At 39.0% G+C, this 27274-nt stretch overlaps 1 protein-coding gene across 3 annotated transcripts in view; it reads left to right on the top strand.

Annotated features, from left to right (window-relative positions):
• The window catches only part of gria4a (glutamate receptor, ionotropic, AMPA 4a), a 159672-nt gene that overhangs the window by 88968 nt on the left and 43430 nt on the right, over nt 1-27274 (top strand). For 2 of the 3 annotated variants that reach the window (XM_059330473.1, XM_059330472.1), the window contains exons 11-13: nt 12305-12511; nt 17158-17373; nt 19198-19358. In XM_059330473.1, the coding sequence (XP_059186456.1) occupies nt 12305-12511; nt 17158-17373; nt 19198-19358 (584 nt within the window). Of the gene's footprint in view, nt 1-4113; nt 5525-12304; nt 12512-17157; nt 17374-19197; nt 19359-27274 lie in introns of those variants that run through there. The other variant, XM_059330474.1, reaches the window with a different exon arrangement.

The following is a 27274-nucleotide window of genomic DNA, read 5'->3' as shown; positions in this document are numbered from 1 at the left end:
ATGGCGGACAGTTCTCTCATTTTTAGTGAAAAAAATCAATATTTTGACTTAGTTTCTGCATAAAAATGGATTTTGATCACATTTCTAGCGAGAAATATATGTTTTATTTTCTAAATATTCACTCAGTGAATGTACATAATCACTTTGTATGTTGGAATAGCCACGGGATATGACTGTCATTAACTTGCATAGTAGCGAAATCCGTGTCAGTTTCACGGAAATTTGAGTGATTCCGTGGCTATTCCACGGATTTTGAGTTAAGCAAATCCGTGGCTATTTCACGGATTCCTGAGACCATGTTGGTATCAAAGGTGCGTACGCACAAAAACTTACGCATACTCTGTTTTTCCAGCACACGCCACATGTTATGAAAAGTGTACTTGCCGTGAGAATATGCGGACCACTCAGTAACCTTTTGAGGTGCCGCGAGATTGTGCGGTGGCACCGCAAACTTTTGTTTGGCGGAAACGACTGTCTTTTATGCTCTATTTAAAACGTGTTTAATATCTAAACTCAAACTGCACACAACTGGCATTGTATTTACAGTTTATAGCTCTCGGACAATGGAGGAAAATGCTGTTTTCCACACTCAATAACCCGTTCTAAATATGAGGGGATAGATGATTTTTTTATCTATTATCAAATTTTACATTTCACCTGCGTACTGCTGCTTAGTTGTGCAATGATAGTATGTTGAAGTCTATATGTTTTGATGTTAAGATTGTATATTTTCTTAAATCTATATATTCTGCTATTTCCACTATTTTTATATATACCGAATTTCCCTCCGGGGATCAATAAAGTACTTCTGATTGTGATTATGGAGCGCATATATTTTTCACAGTTAACCTGCCTTAATTACTGTGTCAAAGTCCTGATCGCCGACTGTTTCCCCTTTGGTTTAACATGGATTTGTTAACGCTGCAGTTGCACAGCGATCCATGACGCACAGATCCCTCTCCCCGGAGAAAAAACGTGATTTGGAAATCCTTTCAGAATAAGTCAGGTGTTTTGCATATTTAATCCCGTATGTGATGTTTAATTGGGACAACAAGTTAAGTGTGGCTTATAAACCGATGAGTAAAAATTATTTTGGCATATATTACGCACTGGCAGCTCTAACGGCTCTGACTAAATTCGGTAATGGTGGAGTTTAGAAGGAGCGTATGTTGCCGGACTCTTCTGCCATGGTGCGGGTCTCTGATCTGCGTTAACAACCTTGTTGCTGATCCCAAAGTTGAGGCAACAAAAAGCTAAATTTTCCTGCCTCCACCTCAGAGATCACCACGTCCACCTCGCGCGCAGTGGCAGTAAGATGATTTGCCAATTTTTTTGTCGATAATCAGCAGGCATGTTGGCGATTTATAGTCATTTGCATGTCATCTGCGTCTTAATTAGTGGGAGGAGCCAGGGCGTGGCTGGTGGCTCGTGCATGTGCGCTCAGTTCCACGCTGGTTGGGATGTATCAAGGAAAGGTGCGCTGAACCTGGCGTAAGCACAGTTTGATACATGTGGAGGTTGCGTACGTACTTTTCTAGTTTTGGGAGTATGCCATCTTTCAGTATGAAAGCTACGCACTCTTTGATACATGAGGCCCCTGAAGTTTATAGAGATGCAGATTAATGCAAATTCAAATGACACATAAGGTGCACAACAGGTGATTAATCCTCCAAGTTACAGGTGCAAAATAAGAAAGGCATTTTTTATTTTATTTTCCAAGCAAGATCAGGTGCATTTACAGGAAAAAGAAGGAGTTTTAGTTGTCAAGGAAGATTTATTTTACAAAATAAAAACATATTTACTTCATAGTATAGCATATAGTGTAAACAAAAAATGTTGCAGTCTTGGCTGGGTCGAAACAGTTAGTGCTGCATTATGGTGGTGAGACAGGACTCGGTGCAGTAGTGACTCAAGTGTTACAGGTATGGTTCTGTTGCAGTAGTACAGAGGTTCCTAATCGGGGGTTTGTGACTCCTGACAGGTCCGATGGGCAGCTTCTTTGGCTCTGGCCCAAAATGACTCCTCAAAAGCCCTGATTCTTTTCAAAGGATTTTAAAAATACCTTCAGCTTTAGGCGCGTTTCCATTAGGTTTCCTCTAGTGAGCCGCTATGGGTGTGTCTTTGGAGAGAGGATCCGCCCAACTTCACCGGTTAACAGCTCAGGTAGCAGCTCCAAAAGTACCTGCCTCTAGTCGGTACTTTCTGAGCTGCTACTGACTAGTCAACGCTGATGTGGTATGGTTGAGGCTGCACATGCGTGCTTCATTTGCAGACTGGTGCAAACTGGACGGTGAGGGGTTAACAACTCCTGCTCTGCTGACTGCAGCTCGGAGAGACCGATGCTGGAGGACTGAGCCGCTTGTGAGTGCTTTGGGACGACGCCTGCTACTCGTTAAGAAGAGTAGGAACGAGTCTCCAAAAGTCTCCAATAACAACAGGAAAAGTCGCTAGACTTGTCGGTAGTCGCTTTTTTGAAAAAGAGCCAATCGCTAAGTTAGCAACACTGCTTGCCGCGTCAGTCTGTTGTCACATTCAAACTATGGTGGTTGATTGAACACCACGTAGCATGGATTCAAAAGGAGCAGACTTATCAACATTCATTCTGTGAACTTCACTCCAGCATTGTATAACAGTAGGTTTCAAGATGACTAATTCTTTGTATGCCAAGGAGCTGAGCTTGTTAGTAAGTCATTGTAAGTCCGTAGATACAGTTCAGGGTTGAGACATAGGCTGGAGGGAGTCTACTTCCCTAAGTGATACATTCAGTGTCAGAAAGCCAGGGGATGAAGTACACCATGTGGATGTGATGTGGCAGAGTTTTGTTAATGTCAAAGAAAAATCAGGTTGGAGCAGGATGAGCTGTGTGAGTTGAAGAGAGACTCAGAGCAGAGCAGAGGGAGTGGCACTTGTCCAGCTGGAAGATTAAACTAATGTCTCATTAGTAGGCAAATCTAAAACTGACCTAAGATCACCATTTAGAAGTGACCTCAGTCCAGTCTCCTCTAATGGCTTTCACATAGACACGAGTCTGCAGCCCAGTATAATTACTCCTCTTTTCTTCTACAAACATGGATAAAGGAGGGCTAATCGGTGGATTTGTGCACATCCTGTGCTTACGTTTGATTTCACTTCACCCATCTGCAGCCTTTTTATGGTGGCCATCCCCTTCCTGTAAATGCAATCAGTCTAATTCAATTGGGCATGCAAAATGATGCAAGTGAAAGCAACTGAAAAGACTAATTTCAGCCCAGAGATAAAACAAGCCACAGATGCTTGAGCTTTGGCAATTCAGCATTTTGTTTCAAGCCACGTTGCTTCATCCAGCAAACTCCTGAGTATGACCAAAATATCTGTAGTTGCACTGGAGTGCTCATACAAATACCTATAAATGGAAAAATGTTCAAAGATTTAATCACACAGTGAAAGTCTGCAGCGCCCCCAGTGGCCAGAAGTGGTAGTAACCAGTCAAGTTTGCAGAGAGAAAATACAAGCACACATGCTGCAGGAAAGAGTTCAGAAAAATGAATTCAGCTGGACTAAATGTCCCCAGTGACGGTCCCGCCTCCAGACATGCACACTTCAACTGGCAATGTGTTAAACCTCAGTGCAGTGTGGTGCCTCCAGCCAGGCCCAAGACAAGTGAATACAAACACATCAACACGATCAAATAAATGAAAAAGGCAAGCTGTTATTCTGTGACAAAAGTCCTATTTTGAATATGTGTATATTATGTTGATACATCATTATTTATAATACACTGTTGTTGTTCCTGTGGCTGTTTGGTTTCTTATTACATTCATTTTGTGTGCTTGTAAGAGGTGAGTGTGCAAAGCAGAGTTTGGCATTACTGCATACTTCTTTTTTCGATGTTTGTTCCTTCCCTCTTTCTTCCCACCCTTGTCTGTCTGCCACTATCCTCTCCGCCTCTCTCTCTCTCTCTCTCTCTCTCTCTCTCTCTCTTACCATTTCTTACTGTCTTTATTGAACTCCACTCATCTCTTCCACCCCTTCATTTTTACCTCCACTCCTCCCCCCACCTGCATATTTCTCTGTGGATGGTGACCTCAGCCGGCCTTGGCTAACGTTAGCTCAGCCACCTCCTCCTCTTTGCAGCCTCTGATGATGAGGAAGCCTCTGCTGCGACACTGATGCCGGGTCTGCAGACAGAGCGACAGACTGAAACACAGACAGGCTCACCAGAGTCGCAGACCCACGGAGGGACAGACAGACTGCTAGACTGAGTGTCTCTAAAACTCTGTATAAAGACTCAGTGTGCTCTGTTTTTGTTTTGTTTTTTTGCTCTTTTCTTAGTGTCTTTTTTATTTAAAAAGGTGATTTTTTTTCTTGTTTAAAAGTGGATATGGCAAAGAGGGAGTACCCAGATGAGAAGGAGATTCTTGGCCACCATGTTTTTGAGCCTGAGATGCCTTGCTCACTGTGTTCCTTTCATCCTCTCACGACAAAAGCCACAGTTGGACAAGAGCTCTGCGAGGGATCCTGCAGCTGCTGTCAGGATGTGACATTTGGCCGCACAAAATCACCAGACCATCGGACAGCCCTGTTAATTCAGATTCTTTTCATTCCTTTCGAGGACACCACAATCACCTCCGCCTTCTCTGCTGCACTACAGAGAACCTGCAAGAAAATTCACCTCACCAAAATGTACCATTTCTTCTGTCTCTCTATATTTCTTGTTTGTTTTGAGGAGCGTGGTAGATGGACAGGTCAACGTATCAGTCCTACATTTTGCAGCCTTCACCTTTTGATACTGCTCTCCCTCCATCTTCATCTTTCTGCTCCATCACTCTGTAAATCTATTCAGTCATGCTTACTCAGTCAACCGTCCTCCACAGTGTTTTAGTTTCACTGAGAGCTCTACACCTGAATAGGAAAGTTTTCAACACTAGGGGCACTAGAGATGCCCACACGAAACGGTGCCACTATATACACTGTTGCTCACAAAGTTAAAATAAAGTTGTTGTTTTTTACCTCTTTCCATGAAATGATTATGACAATGATACTTATCTTGAATAATATATAAATAACTTTATAAAGTGTAGGCCTACATCTTCTCAAAAGTTCATCAGTCTCTTCCAAAGTGACTACTGATGCATTTAAATAGGAATAAACAGATGATTGTGTCTGAAAACAAAATGATTCCAACTTTATGGGCAATAGTGTATGTTTTTCATGGTCTTTGATGTAACCTTCACTCTGTAATTGTAAATTGATGGAGACTGATTGTTGAGCCTGTTGGCATTTGCCTTTACTTGTGTACACTTACTGCCCTTGAACATAGTCCCTGATGACACGACAATCTCTGTTTATACTTTTGCTTTGGCTATAATTAACTGCAGCACAAAAATTGCTCCTTTAGTGACTTTTATATTTAATTGGCTTTAATATTCATATTCATTTATTCATTCATATTAGTACAAAATGTAATTACAAATGTTTCTAATAGCTGAAACTTGCCTTTAATGCATGTTACAATGATATTACTTACAGTCATATTATTAGACCATTGTTTTCCTCAATTTCTTGTTCATTTTAATGCCTGGTACAACGGTAAAGGTACATTTGTTTGGACAAATATAATGATAACAACAAAAATAGCTGAGAGTTTAATTCAAGAGATTATTTCTAGCCATTTTTTAATGATTTTTCGTTATTATCAAGAAAACCATGGAAAATGTCTAGATATCAGCTCTTAAATTAAAATCTTATCAGCTATTTTTGTTGTTATCATTAAATTTGTCCAAACAAATGTACCTTAAGTTGTACCAGGCATTAAAATGAACAAGAAAGTGAAGAAAACAAGGGTGGTCTAATTTTTTTTTCCATGACTGTAGATCTTGTTATTTTTATAAATTGAGTATAATATTATTCTGCTGTTATAATTGCATTATATTTGGCAAAGAGTGTATCATGACTTGTCTAGGACTTGAAACTCAGAGTTTAGGTCTTTGGGACTTGTCAGTCTTGACTTAAGACACGAGGCCAAAGACTTGCTTGTGACTTGCTAAACAACGACTAGGTCCCGCCTCTGAATGTTCCTGTCCCATAAGGCTTTTCATCAGGATGCAGCTCACTCACACAGAGAGCTGAGGATTGGAATCTGAGGTACATTATTTATGTGATCTTTCAAAATGGGTCAAATTACATAAACAGAGGATAAAATATGCAATCTCTTGAAAATATTGGCTTTGGGAAAGCTATGTAGCAAATTCAACCAAAATGGTGTCAAACCAAAGTGTTGTGGGTGCTGCTCAACTGGCTAAGTGGGTTGTGTGGTTGAATCACTGGCTTGACGCACAACACGGCTTGTTTTTGGCTGGCTGGTTCGTTACCTGGTGGAGCTAACTGTTTTTGTGGCTGACTGACTTAAAGGGAAAAGCTTTTTTCACTGGAAGGTTGACTGTGTGACAGAACAGCTGGCATTGTAACGAACAGACTGGGTACTGACTGATTGTCAACTGGCCGATTGACTGACTGCTGAACTGCCTTGCTCTCGTTATGGCTGAATAGCTGCATGATAATCATACTGACTCACTGGCCAAATCTGAGATTGGATAGATGATTATGTACTATAATTGCAGTAATTAATGAATGAATGAACTGATTGACCAATTGACTGACTGAAACAGGCTGTGGCTGGCTGACTGGCGTCCTGGCTTGCTTCTCTGGCCATTTGAATGCATGGCTCGCAGGCTTATTAAATGTCTCGGTGGTTGGCTAACTCCTTACACAAAAGTCTGTTTTTTTAAATGCTGAACTGATTGAGCATCCGGTTGGCAGCTTGGAGTAATGACTGGACGGTTAGGTGAGGGTCCAGTCGGGTGCCTTTTTTTTCCCACTTGCTGGCTAAATGGCTTACATAGCAACTCCTGTCTGCCTGTTTTGGCTCCAGTGTGAAGTGTTTCATGTCTTATCATCCCCAACCATTTGCTTCTACAAAGCCGTTCTCCCTCTTTCGCCCACCCCTTTTTTTCCTTCTTTATGTCTTTTCAGCATTCCCTCTCTCTTGTTTTTCACCTCTTTTTCATCATATTCTCTCTTCCTCTTTATCTCTCCTTCACGCTTTCCCTTTTTCTGTTCCTATCTATCTCCCATTCTCCCTGTAGCTATCTCTGTTTGTATTCTGATCTGCTCCTTCATCTTTTTTCTGTAGTTTCCCTCTCTCCATCTGCATTTCCTCCTATTCCTGGTCACCATGCCCTCCCTTTTCTCCTTCTTTTCCTCTTGTTTTCTCCCTCTTCTCACCTGCTGTTTCTTGCCATGACCTGACTTATGACGTTACATGTAACACCCAAACATGATGCAGTAAATACATGCACTTTCATCCAGTACACACACAAACACACTCACACACTCACACACACACATCTTTGGCATTATTACCTTCACGCCAAGACAAAGGCATCTGGGGCAAACTGATAACAAACCTTAAGGAGGCTTTGAAGTGAAACAGTGCCACTGTTGGCAGAGCTCCCACTGGCATGTGTGTAGTGTTTTTTATGAAACTACATTTCAAACACTTGACCTTTGAACATAATAAACGTGACGGTAATTTGATGAAGGAGGCGACCGAGATGGTTGAGTACTCCTTGTGAGCACAACATTCGAAATTCAATGATTTAAGATGACAAGTTAGGCAAAATAGCCTTCTAACATTTAAAAACTCTAAATAAATATACTTCAAAGGAAAACATTTTGGGAAATACCCTTTATTGCTTCAGAGATCAATGATAAGATCGATGCCACTCTCAGGTCTGGTCATCTGATGTGTAGCTGGAGCCTGTAGCTGGTTAGCTTAGCTTAGCATAAAGACTGGGAACAGCAGGAAACAACTTTGCTCTAATAGCAAAGAGTGAAAAACAGAGGTGTTTTAATCCTAAACTATGTCTTGGCTTGGAGCAGTGACTTCTTGGAGCGTTCACAGGTAGCCTACAAGCAGTGATAACAATGCTGTGTTTCAGCAAGGATACATTTTCTTGTAGTACACTGTGTACTTGGGTAGTGTGTACATTTTGACAGGCTAATGTCTCAAATGACACACAGCCATTATGCACACAGTGGAAGCTTGGTAGATCAGATGGTGACGATTACTTAAATTTTTGTTATACAGTTTTTTTCCGTTTCAATCTCAATTGATGCAGCTTCCTCGCCTGCAACTTTTACATTTAAAATACAATCACTTTATTATGTACACCTGTTCAACTGCTCGTTAACTCAAATATCTAATCAGCCAATCACAGGGCAGCAACTCAATACATTTAGGCGAGCAGACTTGGTGAAAACGAGCTGCTGAAGTTCAAAACAAGCATCAGAATAGGGAAGAATGGAGATTTAAGTGACTTTGAACGTGACATGGTTGTTGGTTTTGTCGTGGAATTAATTTGAAGATGTATTAAAATATCAGACATATAGCAGTTTAAAAATGCATCACATTTGATTTGACAAACACACAGAATTTGACCAACAGTCACAGTCTCTGTACTGGAAAGCTGCTTGATTAAGATAAGAGCAGCTCTGATTTAGGAAATCCCAGTGCACCAGTTGGAACAAAACAGGAAATCATGAGACTTGACACACAAACATTAGGTATAATGGTACCAGAAATAGAATACTGCGCAGTTGCTGTTCAGACCAGGTACCTGTTTGTGTATCTAGACTATTGTATCGGTTTTTCGATACTTGTCATTAAATCCCGCACAGGGCTGTCTTTACAAGAAACTCTTGTCGTCTATTAAGATTTTCCACAACAGTTTCACACAGGCTGGTCTGAGTATTTCAGGAACTGCTGATCTAACAACCGTCTCTGGGGTTAACAGAGAATTGTCTGAAAATATCCTGTGAGTGGCAGTTCTATAGGTGAAAATGCCTTGTTGATGCCAGAGGAGAATGGCCAGACTGTTTGGAGATGATAGAAGGGCAACAGTAACTCAAATAACCACTCGTTACAACCAAGGTCTGCAGAAGACCATCTCTGAACACACAACACGTCCAACCTTGAAGCAGACGGGCTACAGCAGCAAAAGACCAGTTTGGCCACTTTTTTAGGTACACACTTCACCTAATAAAGCAGCTGGTGAGTGGAGGTTGGTGGTCCCACCCATTCTGTCTGTAAAGATTGTGACCATTGAGGGTGTAAAGTGTCCAGCGTTGGCTGTTATAAAGAGGCCATCCACATGCTCATAGTGCACTGCATTCTTCCATACTGTCAGTGTGAAAGCACTTCATGCACTAATAAGTGTAGTACAAGTGTAAATATGACACGGCAAGATTTCAGTCATTGCATAAAAAAATAAGCTACGCTAACCGTCTTCTGGCCTTAGCTTCATTCATTGAAAACTGAAGAATATAAAAGTGGCATCAATGTTCTCATCTAACCTTCAACAAGAAAGTGAAAAAACATATTTCCCAATATGTCAAATTGCTCCTCTAAAGCATACTTTGATTTCTGTGACTGAGAATTGCTGAATTAATTACCAGTGAAAAAGATTACTGTGTGTAGTGCTGATCCTTTGTTTCCATGGATGGGTAGATAATAATCTCCGTACAATGTTGGCCCCCTAGTTTCTATTTCAGCAGTTCCAGATTCTTGAATTTGTGTTTCAGTGAATCCAAAACAAGTCTGCCAAGTATTACAGTTTTAATGAGTATAATCATGTCCATCTGGTTACAGCATTGTAACCATTTATCCTTTTCCACTTATTTGAAAATAACCGGAACTAAACTTCCCCTTATTGTTGTCTTTCTGGGCAGTTAATATCACACCAGGTGGGAAAAAACATTAAATTTATGAAACAAAACGATAAAAACTGAAGTGAAAAATGCACAGCAAGGTGAATGTCAAGACTCTAAATTAGATGTGAACATTAATTAGGATAAAAGTCTGAATCACACAGGTATTGTTATTTAAAATGTGTTTTCCAGCTCCTTGTTACTTGTAGTCTTGTCCCCTGCTACGGAGCAGAGCCGTCCTCATGGCGTGTTGATCTAAAATAGGGGATTTACTTGAAACTGTGTTGCTGTTCATTAACATTATGATTCATGTTGAGTCAATGGAATTGACCCGAGTGCTCCGGGACATGCTAATGACCCCGATAATGACATTTTTAGAAGGAATGTTTTTGTATGTTCTGACATTGAAATCAACAGGGCAAATGCTTGTATTTGATGATGGTGGTGGGGAGAAAGATTTAAATTGTCTCATTTATGTCATTTGAAGAAATGTGTTTTGTTTGAGCAAATGTTATATTGATGGATGAATAATGCTTTTTGCTCATTTGATCTTTGGGGTATTTTTGTTTGTTTTAAAATGTGTTTTTTATTTCTTGACTTTGCACATGTAAATGTCACGATTTTCCTCATTATTTTTATTTGTTTATGGATGTGCACATTGCACCAGTGCTGGTATTGTGACACTTGACTGTACATTTACAAACTTGCAAAGCATTTCACAGGAATAAAAGTAATTGCCAGGTAGAAATTGATGATGAACTAACTTTATGAATTTACTGAAATTCTCCGAATGACACTGATAGCATGTTGATGTAGCAGATGTAATATTTACCGTGTTCACCATATTAGTGTGTAAGCATGCTAACGTTGTGTAACCTAATGAATCTTTTTTTTTTTTTTTTAAATGTCTCCCTATTATTTTACCTTTCAGTCATACAGAAGTACAATGGTTTTACTTCAAGCTCTTTGCCTACTATAGAGAAAGAGGAATAATTTATAAGTCCAGCTCCCTTTATAGGTTTTGTTTGTATAGTTAAGTTTCCATTATCATTTTTTTTTCATCCCCCTGCCTGCCTTCTTTTCATCTGGACTTGTTACAGTGTTTTCCAAGACTGAAGATCGTTCCCTCCAAATCAGTTTCAAGTGATTTTATTGCTCATTTTTCAAACATGTCTAAAACCATCTTTGATTAAACTGTGTTTGTTTTCAATGTGAATCAATTTCCTGAATGAAGAATTCAATCCAAAATATGTTATCATCCTTTATTGTGTTTTATGATCTCCATAAACCGTTTCATAGTGTGGGAGTGTTGAATATTATAAAAGCCTGTTTGATTAATTAGATGAGATTAGTCTTTGATTAAAAAGGGTTTGATAGCATTTTAATAGGCTTGGTTTCAGTTGGATTACAGGGTGAGCAGCCTCAGGCATATTACCATAACTCACTGCTCCTGATAGATGCGCTGTCACTCAAAAGGCTGTGTGTGTGTGTGTGTGTGTGTGTGTGTATCCTCTGTAGGTGCTGTAATGTGTGTGCATGTTTCTCTGTGACTCTGTGTGTGTGCCATCCCTAATGCACCCACCATCCCACTAGACAACACTAAACTTCTTCTTTGCTTTCATCTTTGTTTACTGCATGCACAGAAGTCATTCTCCTCTTACGACACATTACCAAAGCAGCAGTCTCCCTCTCTTTTTCTGCTCTCTCCCTGTATTTCCCCTTTCTCTCTCTCTTGTACATTTCTCTCCTCTTAGCATCAGTGTGGCACTGACTCAGGTGCAGGTCTCAGCGGAGGCATGTAGAGTCAGACGAAGGCATTAAACAAGGCACTAGAAGTCAGAAACACAAGATATAAAATATATTCTGCAGGCATGGCCTTTAAAAAAACCCCAGCTTTAATAAATCCCCATTTTTATTTAATGTGCAACTGTTTCTATCACATTGTGGGTGTCTGCTGTGTTTTCCTGACAAGATGGTTTGTGTTTAGATGTTTAGATGTAAAGGGAAACTTTGCAGATTTTCAACCGGCGTTCTGTCGAGACATCTGGCAACAACTTTTGCTGGCGAATGATCGGGGACTGTTCATCTGCTTGTACAACCCACACTGCCATGATACACAAAGCTGGTTGGAAATCTGCAAAGTTTGCCTTCAAATTAACTCCATAAAGATGTGTGTGACTTTCACTGTCCTCCATGATTCCCTTATAATGATGTGCATACATTTCAGAGTCTTAATGTTGTCTTTTATAGAGGCTGGTCTCCCATTTCCTGCAGAATTTAATTCTGCCGGCAGCATTGCATTGGCGTATTTCATAGAGCATTGCTCCTTTGTGTATGATAAAAAAGTAATATTTTGAAAATATACAGTATAAGCTATATTTTTCACGGGAATAATTTTCATTCGTATCATTATTCTTTGTGGAATATGTGTTCCCCCCCGGTACAGTGTTTACTGCTGCCTCCTCTAGATAAGTTTTCATTTTCTTTCTTTTAATAGTTGCTGCTGTCATGTTCCTCCAAACAGCTGTGTCTTTCTCCCCTTATGCTGGTTTTGTAGGAGGGTCCCTATGTGATGCTGAAGAAGAACTGGGAACTCTATGAAGGCAACGACCAGTTTGAGGGATACTGTGTGGACTTGGCCTCAGAGATCGCCAAACACATCGGGATCAAATACAAGATCTCCATCGTACCGGACGGGAAATATGGAGCCAGAGATCCAGAGACGAAGATATGGAACGGCATGGTTGGAGAGCTTGTGTATGGGGTAAGTTTACATGGCAAATATCTGGACTTTAGTGATTATATATATATTTTTTTCTTTTTTTCATTATTTATTTAATTGTTTAACTATCTAATGCCAGTAAACCATTTGATACAACTTCAGTTTATTGTTCTGTACTGTTTATTGCTTATCTACTGACTGGAGCCAACAAGTGGAATAAACCCAAATGCATGACACAGAGCACAGGATAAAAGATCAAAGGCTTTACTTGTCAAAATCAGGTTACCAAGGGAAAAAAATGTCCAAAAGTTTAAAAAACTTAAAAAAAATGTTTTTTGTGCCTTAGTGGATCAAAAACATACTACTTGCCCAAAGTCCGTTTTTACTTGCCCCTATAAAAACATGTGGAAAGTGTTTATAAGATAACAAAGAAACTTAAATTGTATCGTCATGTGTATATAATGTGATGCTGCTGGCTCTTGTAATGGCACTTCGAAAGCGTCTTCGAAAAATAACTCTTTTATCCACCTTGCTCTTAGGGCCTGTTTACACAACAAAAACAACAAAATATTTTATCAGATGTGCCTTTCGTTTAGATGGCGATGCCATTTTTGGGGCGTAGAAACGCAAAAAAATTAAACCACCCTCAAAAATGGAAATCTTAAAAACGCTCCAATGTCGTGTTTCTGTCTAAAGGGTTTAAAACACAAAAGTGTCTCTGATCAGCTCACGCTGGCTCTCGTTAACATCCATGTGCAGTCCAGGCAAATGACAACAAACATGTCGGACTATTTTCATCAGTCAGACATTCAAGTTTCCCTGCAGCTCTGAGAACTATCAGGAGTCATTTCAGCAGTTAAGCAGAATTATCACAGATAATACAGCAGAACAGAGAAGGCACATTAGTTACCTAGGGATATTTTTTCTATTTCTATTCTATTTTGCGCTAATGGGAAGAGAAGTAGGAGAGAAGGGAGATACTTACACATGCTCAAGCTCTTTGTGGTGTTGTGTGCCACCTGGCTGCATACTACATTGAATTTCACGTTGTGTCACTGTATGCACGCAGATTTCCCTAAAGATGCTTGGCTAAGCGCGGAATAAAAAGTGAGAACACAACACCACTTTTGCGTTTTCTTTCCAGATCGTCTCCATCTAAACAGGGCCTTAAACTTGCAGCAAACTGAGAAATACACTGTTGGAGTTTGGCTCACATCCCCTTATGCCACCAAATTAAACTTTTGCTTTTTAGGATATATGAAATGCTTGTGATTCATACACATACATTTATGTCTTTACCTGCACGATCGGTAACTGCACATGTACAACTCTCATCAGAGATGAGAAGGTGGCTCCAGGAAAAACTATTTGTTTAGATATTTTTTACACAGTTGCTAAATTTACTCGCCCAGTGTAGCATTTTACTTGTCCCAGACAATTTGGCAATCTTTCTTGTTGAGCCCTGCCACAAGAGTCTCTGGCACACTTCACAAGTTAAAAACTTTATGAACTCCAGAAGCTAACTGTGAGAACCTCTCATGTACGAGTAGATCCGCAAGCAGAATCACAAACATACAGGTGAGACTGAAACTGTAATACAGTAACAGGACTGAGGTTAAGAAGAAAAAAGAAAGTTAATTCAAGTCCAATGACAAAATTGGGGTAACTAGTATAAAAAACATGAGTCTTTAAACCAAATGGCGCTTATTTGTTTGCCAGAATAGTTTAAAATAGACTTTCTGTTATTGGAGTAATTTGTCCAATATCAAAACTAAGTAGCAGACTGTGTCCTCACAAATATTGAGCCAACTTTATTTCAAGCTGTTGTGTGTCAGCACCAGCTGAAAAATGGATTGAATCTGCACTTTTGGTCAATATTCTGTACACAAAAACCCATAAAGGTAGCGTAGGAGAATATAAAATGTTCAACTTGCAAAATACTGTTATCACAAAAGTTGGCCTCAGAAATGTTGTGTAACAACACACAGAAACATAACATATAACTGCAGGACTAACACCATCATATTATCCTGCATGTGCTCCTGCTACTGTGACCCCACCGCAGGCCATCACACAACAGCTGAGAAGTGCTCAAAATAACTCCTGTGCAGCAACACAAACTTATCTCAAGCTCTGCATCTCCTTAGTTACCGTGTCAGTTTTCTGCAGAGATGCCGTGTCTCGCAAGCTGGCTAATTATACTGTCGACGCCCATGCACGGTCTGCGAGTTCACATTGCCATCTCGACACAAAACTTTATCAACATGCATGAGACGATGTCAGTCATCACTTTGCGGAAGACTGAAAGTGGAGACGTTTGCTGCAGAACAGCGACAGAATTAATTAGCCTCCAGAAGCCGTATAGTGGAAGGTGACACAGCAGAACGGCTGCATTGACTAATCAGGTTTGATTTGTTCCAAACACTTGCAGTCATTTCTGATGAGTCTTCTGCCACATAGAGGAAACTATACAGTTGAAAGATTTCAACACATCATCTCCTACTTTCTGTCCATTCTGTTTATCTTTGACACTTTCTTCTCCTTTTTCTTTCATGTTGTGTACTTTTGTCCCCTGCTTTCCCTCTAATTTACTTCATTTTTCTGTGTAGGTTTTTGATATTCCTCTGCCCTCTCCTCCCGTGTTCTTTCCCTATCGCTCCTGACTTCCTTGTCTTTCTTTTGCTGTTTATTCTCCTTGCACTGTAACATCCTCGCTCCTTTTAGTGACGGAACACTTGTCATTTGATATGCTGTTATTGTCGCCTCTTTTCCAGTTAAGACTGCCGACGTTGTTTAGACACAGATAGTCAGTGTGCTGAATGAATGATGTTTTTGACTCTTCTACAGATTTATGTGTGTGTGCATGCAAATGTGTGTGAGTCCTTGCAAACTAATTTATATTCTGCCAGTGTCACTTTCATGCCTACGTATGAATTACTTCTCTGTCATTCTACTGGTTTTCCCTCTACCTTCTCTATTTCTTTCAACCATTCTCTCTCCCCTTTTTCTCTCCCCCGTCCTTTTATATTAGTCCTGATTTGAACTCCACTGTTTGTTTGTTTTTACTGTGCTTGTCTTTAAACTGTGTTTCAATTTTTTATTCCACCTTCCTTTATCTCAGCCTGTTTGCCCTTGAAAAACGTCAGTATAGGTCGTGTGTACAGGCAGCGAAAAATGAGCAATGTCTCCGTATTTCACCATCCGCTGTAATGCTAAGCAAAGTTTAAATACGCAGATTCCCGCATATCGTTGGAGCATAGACTGTATAAATAATGGACGTAGTGTCGGACCGTGATGTCACCCGTTGGTTTGTGGCCCATTTGAGGCATCGAGTTCAGCGTTTCACTCGTCGCCATCTTGTGTTACCATCTTGTTTCCGATACGGGGAGCAGACCATATCTGGACTGTGGAGGAGCGAGAGGGATCTGACGACACTGACTCTCTACACCTCAACCTGACTGAGAATAGCTGCTGCTAATTCATGTTAGCATTAACTGTAGCATTAACTGGAATGTTCATTTTGGCTAGCAAAAAACAAAATGTACATTACTTACCGAAGAAAAATGAACAGCGACCCCTTTGAGTGTTTGTTAGTCCAACCAAACGCTGAACAAGACATTTTTAATGAACAAAACGTTCAAAAAAATGTCATTAGGGGAAATACAGTGAAAGGGTCAAAGTTATGAGAACAAACTGGTAAACGTCCTTTTTTCTTTATATATATATATATATATATATATATATATATATACACATATATACATATGTATTATATATATATAACTATATATATAACTTTTTTGACACATTGCCGTGGATACACATTGTTCTGCTTCTCTCCTGATGACAGCTCGCCTTGTTAGCCACCTGTCAATCAAAGGTAGCCACGTCCCAAATCATACGATTCTTTATCTTCTATTCTCTCTTAAATGGGTCCATTAAATACACTATTAACATCAAATTGTCTTGACGAAGATTTTTTACTAGTAATTGGGACCATAGCGTTGTCCTGAAAAACATTTCTGAGGTAATAAATCAAGAAGTTTTCCCATTTTGTATTGAAATGAATGGACCCAAAAATATGAGGGGACGGCCCCTCATAAAAAAACTTCTGTCAGCGCTCCCTGTTGGAATTTTCAGTAGAATACAGCTTAAGGCACTTCCTGGTTTGCCTCACTGCTCAGATTCGAAGGTTGCTGCCTGGTGAAAACAAAAGTAAACCATTTTTAACTTAAGTTACGTTGTTTGCGTAACTTGCGGCAGTCATATGACCCTTGAAAATACTTAACTTTCAGCATTTATGTACATTTATTTACTGTTTAAACTGTCTTTTATAACTCCTTAACAAGGAAGGTTTTTGGTCCTAAACCTAGGTAAGTGGTTTTACAACATAAATCAGAAACTGCAGCCTTTTTAACAACTGCGGGCCGTACGTGTGTGCTATTTTTAGAATGCGCCGTTATACCGTGAGCCGCGATACGTGCCGTAATTTGTGATACTGACACACAACCTCTTCTGCCGTTTATGTTGGAGATCTTGTTGTTTATCTTTGTCCTCAGTACCCCCTTCTGCAGACAGTGGAGAGAATTCCTGATCAGCATCACCCTCCTCCTTTACCTGAAGCTGCAGCACATTAACTCCCACTACTGTATGACAAAAACTAAACCACTCTTACCCCCCCTCTGCAGAAAGCAGAAATTGCAGTGGCCCCACTGACCATCACTCTGGTGAGAGAAGAGGTGATCGACTTCTCGAAGCCCTTCATGTCTCTGGGAATCTCCATCATGATCAAGAAGCCCCAGAAGTCTAAACCCGGTGTTTTCTCTTTCCTGGACCCGCTGGCCTACGAGATCTGGATGTGCATAGTGTTCGCTTACATTGGAGTCAGCGTCGTGCTGTTTCTGGTGAGTGATTGTTAAAAATTTGATGTAGCACTTGAGGTGGATTGCAGGGCTGTAACAGTTTGAAGAGTATCTAAAGCTTTGAACAGATGTTTTATTTGGCTCACAAGGTAAAAATATTTATCAGGTCGTGGGCTACAGCACATGGTGCCCTGTCTGACCTTGTGCATCCTTATAGGACGCATTAACTGCTGATCAGAAGTCAGTTTGGTCAATTTTAATCATATAAATAGGGGGGATGAGACTCATTTCATTGCAGTTTTTACTGCTGGATACCATTTTCAAACTCAGTAATTTATGGATCCTGATGCGAGTGCAGCGTGTGTACATTCTAATGGGATGAACATAATGTTAAACTTTTGAAAGTCAAAAAGAAAAGCTTTCCAAATTTGAAGCTAAGTTTTAAAAGCTTGCATAATGTTTGAATCTCTTTAAAAAAAAAAATCTGAACTCTTATTACAGTGTTTCTCCCACACATTTCCACTGTTCTTACTCTGTATTTAGTTTGTTTTCTCAGTTTGAAACCTTGTAAATGGTGATCTGAAAACTTGTGTGCATATGTCAACGGGGAAAAAAGAGTTTTTAAATGTTGAAATTTGAGATCTGACAGAGGTTTGTGGCCCCAATCATTGCTCTGAAACATCAGTCGTCAAACTGTGCTGTGTGTTTATGAGCCTGTGGTGCTGTCCATGGTGCTGAAGCAGCAAAAAGCTTTGTACTCTAATTGCTACTTTTTTCCCCCGCCCTCCTGTTTCCTCTTGGATCTATATTATTATAATAGTGCAAACTACTAGAATATAGTAGTACTTATTATAAATATAATGATGAAACAATTCCTGATGGTAATCAGAGCAGCTGCATATTCAAGGAAACATTTTTCTCTTGCACAAAAGTCATAAGAAATACACCCTGTATCACTTTGTGTGTGTTATTGAGCTGAACATAATTATATCTCTGTTCATTTGCTTCAGTCTTTATGAGGACCCTAAATGTGTTGTTATTTATTGTTTTGATGGTCATTCTACCTTTCTAGAGCTCTAAGTGATTTATGAGTCAAGTCATTTTATAGACGCAAAGTGCCTCAATAAATAAAAAGAAAATAGACAAATATCATACATGACAAAAGTAAATATGAATATAAAAGCATACAGTATACGGTTAGATAACATGAGCAAACATGAACAAACATATATGATGCAAATGTATTACAATTAAAAGGTAATACAATTTAAATGAAAGGGAAATAAAAACGTAATTAAAAGCTAATGAAACAGATGTGTTTAGTCTGCTTTTAAAAGAAGACACAGATGTAGCAGACCCTAGGTCATGTGACTCACCAGAGGCCCCATGATACCATTTTATCACGCTACTTGGGTCATAATACAATATGTGATTTAACTATTTAACTGAATTTTGTGTCCACAAAATCAAATTCAATCAAGAATTATTTTGTCAAATAAGAGGAAATTCTCAGTCTATTCATCTCACTTTAATGTTTTTATTTCTCCACTATAGGAGTCAAACCCACAGACTGACCAACACAGTATTCAGTCAAACTGAGCTAGTTTTATATGATAGCAGTATCTCCAGTATATTCCTAAAAGTGAGCCCGCTACAGCCTCCGGAAAAAACAAAAATGATGAAAGTACTGAAGCTAAATAAACACTAAATATCGATACTTGCTGGTCATGAATCAATACAATATCGTCACACAAAATATCGCGATACTATGCTGTATCGACAATGGTCTGATATTGTTTTCCTTTACTGTAGGTTAAAATGGGAGTAATGTGTTCTAATGACTTTGTTTTTCCTTCTCTGTCTCAGGTGAGTCGCTTCAGTCCGTACGAGTGGCACGCTGAGGAACCAGAGGAGGGCACGACAGAGCTCGGTCCCACCGACCAGCCTCCCAACGAGTTTGGCATCTTCAACTCCCTCTGGTTCTCACTAGGAGCCTTCATGCAACAGGGCTGCGACATCTCACCACGGTGAGGGAGGGAAATGGGGTGTGTGAGACAAATAGAGTGCATTTGAGTGTGTGCGTCAGACTGAGAGAGTAAGAGATAGTGTGTGTGTGTGTGTGTGTGTGTGTGTGTGTGTTTGTGTGTTTGTGTGTGTGTGTGTGTGTGTGTGTGTGTAGAGGATACAAGGCCGTGTGTGAGCTGGGGGATAGCGTGTGTGTCTGCCTAACTGTCTGTAATGCTAGAGTGCTCTAGTATTAGTCTTTGGTGATTCAGACTGTTGACAATGTGATTCACTTCTCTTTGCACGTTTTCAACTTTCACTGAACTGGACCGCTTGTCCAGGACAGTGTATTACAGAAGCTGTGCCGGAAATACACACATAAGTGGACACAAACACGCACAAAAAACATGGAAGTGAGAAAATACCTGCACATAGTCCATCGGCCGTGTCCATATGGGTGTGCTGTGGTGGGAGATTTAGCAGGTTGCTAGATGTGTATGAATTTTTCATGCACCACCGAAGAGGCTGTCCGGCTGTATTTTTAGAATATTTATAAGAATATAGCATTTTATTATTGATAACCTGAGAATGCAGTTTAGTGAAATATTCATGGCCATCATACTTAGAACCTTTAGGGAGCAAATCTAAGGAGAGATGCAGGAAGAAAGGAGTGATAGACGATGAGCTGGGAGAAGGAAAAGGTGTGAGCGGTGGAGCAAAATGTGTGTGCTTGAGAGAATAATAGGAAGTGGTAGCAGAGATGTGAATAGACACTTTGTCACAGACATGGAGACCAAGATGGCTGGTATTGTGCTGAGGGACGAAGGTAGAAATTCAGATTCAGATAATACGTACATACTTCATGACGTTCTTGAACATATGGCAAGTGGTTCCTTTGTTTATTATTAAAGAACAGGTAAGGTAAAAGGTTTTGCCAGAATTGGCCCGAGGATTAGTTTTTGGCAGGATCATTTTGATTATAATTGTGACTATCACACTGTTTGGAGAAATTAGAACTGTCAAGAAAACATGAATGCCTTTAGGTCTGTTTGGAACATGTGGTATGAAGGTGCACTTCAGCCTCTTGTGGCTGAAATGAGTATTACAATACAAACACAAAAAGATACTGACAAAAAGTGTAATCGATAAATACATGGTCACCCATAAAGTTGGAATAATTTTGTTTTCAGACACAATCCTCTGTTGATTGATTTGGAAGAGATTGATTAATAAAGTTTTGAGAAGATATACACTTTATCTGTCAAGAGTAAATCACAGTCATTTCATGGAAAGACGTAAATAAAAAAAAATTCTATTCCAACTCTATGGGTGACCGTGTAATAATAAATAAATAAATAAATTCACCTGCCAAAAAAAATGTTTTTTCTCCTGTTATTACAGATTTTTTATTTTATTTTTTGATAATGATTGTAAAAAAATAACCCTGGCAAAACAATTCTTTTCACCTGTTTTAGAGTGATAAATTCAGGAGAGAAGACAATTTATATCAGAGTATTTCTTTTTTTCCCTCACTTGCCTCTCAGGACTCCTGTACTAACATGATCATGTGTGAGAATCTTGTTTGTCTTGACTTTAGTGACTCTCTCAGTGAGACCTGTAGCAGTTCACTGCTGTGAGTGTCTGCCCTCAGTGTCGATATCAGCACGTTACAGCGATAAACACACTTTACTGGAGCTTCCTATTTCCTTTCCATTTGTTCCAAACAAACTGTTGTTTTTTTCTCTCATGAATATTAAAAGCTTGTATGCCAAACACATTGATGCCTGTGCAGCTGGAAATAAGGTTTATCTGGTTGGTGTTCCCAACTCTAAATGTTCAGTATTATGAATATATATGAAAAGGTTCATTTCTTTAAGCCTAACTCCTTTCTCAGTATTACATTGAATAATGTCTCACTGACATACATGTAATCTTTAATAATCTTTTTCTCATCTACCCCTGAAGACAAAGTCTATTTTCTAGATTTTTGCATATACTTTCATAAATTCTCCTTTTAAAGGGTACTTGCATATAACATAATACCCAAGTGGTTGATATGGAAATGTGCAGAACAAACTTTCTGTATAGTGAGCCAACTTTGTCTTGAGCAGTGTGTAAAGAGATTATTTGGCCCAAAGGCTGAATAATTGAATTCCGCTTTTTGAAATTCTTCAAATCTCTTATGAAATCCTACCTTTACTCATGTAGAAAACTGTTTGGTTGCTTAAAATGAGTTTACCAAAGTTTTAGGTTCACAAAAGTAGTGTAATGAAAATAAAAATAGAAGACAAATGTAAAATAAATGTCTAAAATTAAATTTTGTCAGTAGCGCTTTTAGAGAAAAAGTGTCTGTCACTCTACTTTAACTATAAAGGGAGATAAAATGGGACTCAATAATGACTTCATACTACATATCAAGCTTTATGGGATGTGTGCAAATGAAAAATGAGCAAACCAAACCAAATATTTACTTAATAATGAGAGAAAACAAATCCTCCCTTCGCTTTAAATGACTGTGAGAGAGCAGTTTTCGCGACTCTACAGTAAACCTCTTTTTGGACATCTTTCCAGCGTTCAGGTTGCCATGGACACAACAGCATGCTCAGGGTGGTAGGTAGGTCCTTAGCAGTTTCAGATTTTTCAGAGTGTCTATTGAAAATGGCGAGGGACGGACACCACGGTCCACCAATGACGCATGGAGAGGCAGATGACGAGGGTCACAAGCTCTCTTTCCTGTCTTCTAATTGGCTGTGTGAGTGATACATGATCTCAGGATAAAAGGGATGCGGAAGCGGAGATTCTGCCAATTCCGGCAGTATTTAAATCACATTTCTATGCTATATTATCACTAAGATATTGATAGAGACAGTGACAAAACATCGTTGTGACGCGCCCACCTGGCTGTCGACTTCAGAGGGTTAAACCTCGTTATAAACTCAGTATCTTTCAAACATTTCCACTGCATTCCCATCAGCATTTCAATTTTGGGAAAAGGACAAAAGTTCTACATCGGTTGCCCAAACTTCACTTTCTTCCTCCTCTTCTTTTGCTCTTTTGCTCTTCTGTTTCACTCTTTCATCCATCTCTTTCACGCTCTCTCTCTTCGTTCCTCCCCCGCTCGCAGACACCTGTCGTCTCCCACTCCTCCCCACTATACTGTGAGTGACAGGCTAATTCTAGCCCCAACACACAAAATGGAATAACACTAAATGCACACACACAAACACAGACAGGTTGTGCACATAAATACACAGACGCTACACACACGTGCAGAGAAAACACCCGCTGTGCAGTTTCACGACAATCCAACACACACATGCAGACCTCTACATCACTTGCAGGACTTGCTATAGATGTGTGTGCATAAGCTACAGCTGTCATAGCAATAATGTGATACTTAACATGAAGCCAGTGTTCGTCATACAAATCGCCAGAACCTATCACATCAAATACAGTGAAATTCCTCCGTAGGCCGAGATTACTGCAGTCCTAAATGCTTGATTATATCCGCAGAATGAGAAATCTGTCACTTAGATACTTTTTCTTCATGGTTTTAAGGAGATTTTCAGTGCAAAATCAAGTGCTTTCACATAAGAGCAACTCATACAGCGATTTATCGTGTAAATTCAGTCTATTGTATTATCACGAGACAAACCATATTGCAGCGACTGGTACTGTATTTAGTGGCTCTGCTACCAGTTTGATCAGGAAGCAAACTGATGAAGACGTGCTGTGGATATGTAACCCCCGCTGGGAACAGAACAGAGCCTCAGAGATGCAATTGTAATATTGACAGTATGGGGACATAAGAGCCAACATAAGCTGAATTACATTTTAATGAGGAGGCAGCTAAATAACTGCCATGACAATGGTGGAAGCACAAATAGAAAAAAGTAACACAAGCACATCAATAACTATTAAAACAGCGAGCGAGTCAGGCTTTAGTTTGTCACTAATCCTGTTTCTCAAAAGCCTCATACATACAGCTGTTCAATATTTCTATTGTTACAGTGTATTAAATGACAATGTGAAAGGTGTGTCGCTCGTAATGATGAACCTGCAGAGAGTTATCACCTGAATGTGCAGCTCCCCTTTTTTTATTGCATTTCAGCTCATTGTTTAACTGTCCAGCCCACAACTGAACTGACTTTAAGAGCCCACTGGTGAACTGAATAGAACATTTTGCAGCTAAAGAGCCAGAAATTTACCTCGGAGGTTGACCAAAATTAAGTTACTGCAGGAGTGAATACCCTAACCCTAACCCTAACCCAAACGAGATGGTGTATTTTTGGAGGCCAACCCGGAAGTAGCAAACACACGTTTCTGAAGCTTATGTGTTTTGTTCAGCAGGATAATCTTCACAAATGAACACCACTTTTGTGATGTTTGAAGTGTTAAAGCAGAAAAAATGAAAAATGTCTGATTTGTTGTTATTTTATTCATAATATTATTATTTTTTTCCAAGTTGTATTTATTTAATTGTATTGTTTATTTTTTGCCATCTACATTTATTTAATTAATCATTTATTTTGGTCCTGTCATATTATTAATATTTTAAATATTATTTTAATTACTGTCATATGTTCTTGATGTTTTAAGTGTTGGATTTTTTAAAACTAAAAAACAATTAACATATGTTTGGAAAAAAAAAAAAAGGTAATGTTTTATGCTATAGCGAACTACTCCATGGTAGCATGACTTAAACGTCACGGCCGTTAGCGTCAGGCGGTCTCCAACAAGCTAACCAGCGATTTTGACAAGCTAGTGAAACCATAGCTTAATAAACTGTTTATTAACATAATCTACTGTCTACAAGAGTTTGCAAGAGCACTGAAAAACACGACTAGAGGCTGTGAGGCAGACTAGTGAGAGAGTTTCTCTGTGTCCAGCATGACGACGTTTCCCCGACAACCACTGTAGTTTCATTCAGCCACTTGTAACTGCCTTTTTAAGGACACATAAAAACCTCAAAGGGTATTAATTTACATATTTTATGTTGTACAACAAAACGTGAACATCCCATCAGTTTGTGTTATCCACAGATTTTATTTCAGGAATGTAACCACCAACCCAATAACATGTACATGTAACACCATGTACATGTAACACCAATCCTCTTGGAGTTTGAGAGGTTAGAGCTAGGGCTGGGCGATATGGACCAAAAGTCATATCCTGATATATTTAGGCTCAATATCGATATACGATATGTATCCCGATATTTTTATCGCAAAGTGAGTGCAAATGTTCAGTCAAAGTCAAATATGACATGTCACAAGTCATTTTACTGTTTTTTTTTAAATTGAATATAAATACTGTATAACAACAAGAGTACCTTTTTAAAAAAAAAAAAAATCAAAGCTCCATAAAGTGCATATTTAAATAAAAAATGTCTTAAATAAAAATAGCCTATGAAATTAAATAGGCCAATCTTTTTCTGAAATAAATATATTTATATGAAAAAAGAATAACGAACATGACAACAGCACGAAATATGACAAACCCTAGTAAGGGCAGAATTAATTATTGTGATGCCCTATTGGACTTACCTTCATCAGGTGGCCACAAAAACGACTCCTAATGAATGATGATGTTTCGCCTTGACTGTCGGATGTGTAAATAACCTTCTGTTTGCTTATAAGTCCGCATATCAACCTAAAATCTGATGACATGTCAATGTTGTGTTCACAACTTGTTTCTGCTGTCTCCAAGCAGCCAAAAAAAGTCTGTTATATCAGGTGTAATGATGCTCCTCAATGATAGTAGCACAGGTAACAGGCAGTAAATGGTTCACTATGCTTGAAAGGAGCCATCTCGTACAAGGTGTCATCCAACCATATCTAAAGGCAAAAGTGTGGCCACACTCCGATTGAAAAGCCGACTGTTGCAGTGACAAGACACAATGAATCGTATAAGTGGGCATAATGCCACACATTGTCTGTTTATAGCCGTGTGGACAGTTTCAAAAGTTACAGAAGGTGTTTGGCTGTAGGAAGGGTGTGAGGAGTAAGACCATCTCAGCTGATAGAGAGCAGCCACACAGACAGCATGATCACGCTGCTCCACTGCCTGTCAGCTGTGTGTCAGCTGCAGTATTCAGGGTGCCTATTTTTCCATGTGTTGTGTGCAGATTGCAGCAAAAATAAGACTGTAAATGCTCTTTTGATAGTCATGTTGACATCATACAAACACATGTAACCTTTTATTTCAGTTTCAATCAAGTTTCAAGTATACCTGCACATGTCACAAAAATGATAAATATTTATTTTTAACTCAATCCTGGTTTTGTTGCAAATTTGAAGCCCTCTAGCATTTCTATGGACAGGTTTCCTTCATTTTATCAGGCTTTCATCGGTGTAACAATTCCATAGTTGAGATGCTGTGTAAAAAGTAAATGAAAACAGTCCAGAGTGTGTATTTACAAAAAAACTAAATTTTATCAGTTTAAACTTAAAATGTGGTGTCTTTATACAGTTTCAGTTACATATATGTCAAAAAGGATTAGTTAAGTATCTGTTTTATTTATGTTTTTAAAAAGTTGATTAAAGATATAGAGCTGATAATAGTAATTAGTGCTACAGTATGTGATTTACCTAGTTACTATACCAGTGGTGGAATAAGTATTTAGATCCCTTAATTCAGTAAAAGTACTAATAAAAACTGCAGGACTACTCCACTACAAGTAAAAGTCCTGCATTAAAAACTCACTTCAGTAAAAATACAAAAGTATCAGCATCAATGTAGTTAAAGTATCGTATCACACACACACACACACACACACACACACACACATACACACACTAATGTTATCTTAATGTTTAATTTATAAACATACGTAATCATTTTAAATATATTGTATTTTTTCATGTTAAAATTTGACCTGAAAAGTAACTACAGGTGCATTTCAATAAATTAGAATATCATAGAAAAATTTAATTATGTCAGTAATTCAATTCAAAAAAGTGGAAATAACACATTATATAGATCCATTACACACAGACTGAATGTCTGTGTGTAATGTCTCAATTTATTTAATTTCTTGTAATTATAATGATTATGGCTTACATTTAATGAACACCTAAAATTCAGTTTCTCAAAGTTGGCCTCTAAAAAGTATGTCCATCTATATGACTCAATACTTGGTTGGGGCTGTTTGACTTGAACTACTGGTAATGGACTTTTCCATCATATTCTAATGTATCCAGATGCACTTGTAAAGCTGGCAGCTCAATGTAGTGGAGTAAAAAGTACAATATTTGCCTCTACTTGAGTATTTCTACATTATGTAACTTTATACTTCTACTTCACTACATTTTAAAGTACTAAAAAGTGTAAGTAAGCACAGTACTTAAGTAAATATCACTACTGATAACCATCCAGTTGAAGTGACATGACTGAAGCCTCCTCCTCAGTGTTTCTCAGTGGCTCTGAGGTAAACATAAATAAAACGGTGGAGTCTGGTGGAGCTTTGCTACGTTGGAGTTGCGCTGCTACACTCTAACACACTCCACTCTTTGCAACACATACCCACCACACTCGTCTATTTAATCTGTCACGCTCTGCTAGCTCTTTTGTTCTGCCTAAGCTGCCACTTCTACACCACTCACTGTGAACATCGTCATCACCATCATCAGCTGCATTCACCTGGAGCTGCTGATTGTAGTGAGTCGCTCCTTAATCTCTCTACACGTAAAGGCTTAAGTGTATACTGCAGGGGAGTGATGAGGCTTGACTGACTTGCTTAGAATTTAAACACGGCTGCACCTTATATACACATATAAACATTGCATGTGAACTGAAATACCAATGTAATGATGCAATTTATGATCATGCAAGAAAGTGTGGATGAATATAAAGACATAGTGGTAAAAGAGTGAAATTGACTCGTTCATTAGACCCGTTGATGAAGACATGATATAAGCCTGCAGACCAGGCTTTCTGC

The sequence above is a fragment of the Centropristis striata genome, chromosome 4, assembly GCF_030273125.1.
Source record: "Centropristis striata isolate RG_2023a ecotype Rhode Island chromosome 4, C.striata_1.0, whole genome shotgun sequence".
Classification (NCBI taxonomy): domain Eukaryota; kingdom Metazoa; phylum Chordata; class Actinopteri; order Perciformes; family Serranidae; genus Centropristis; species Centropristis striata.
The sequence above is the reverse complement of the archived record's forward strand: the minus strand, read 5'-3'. Positions and strand labels throughout refer to the sequence as shown.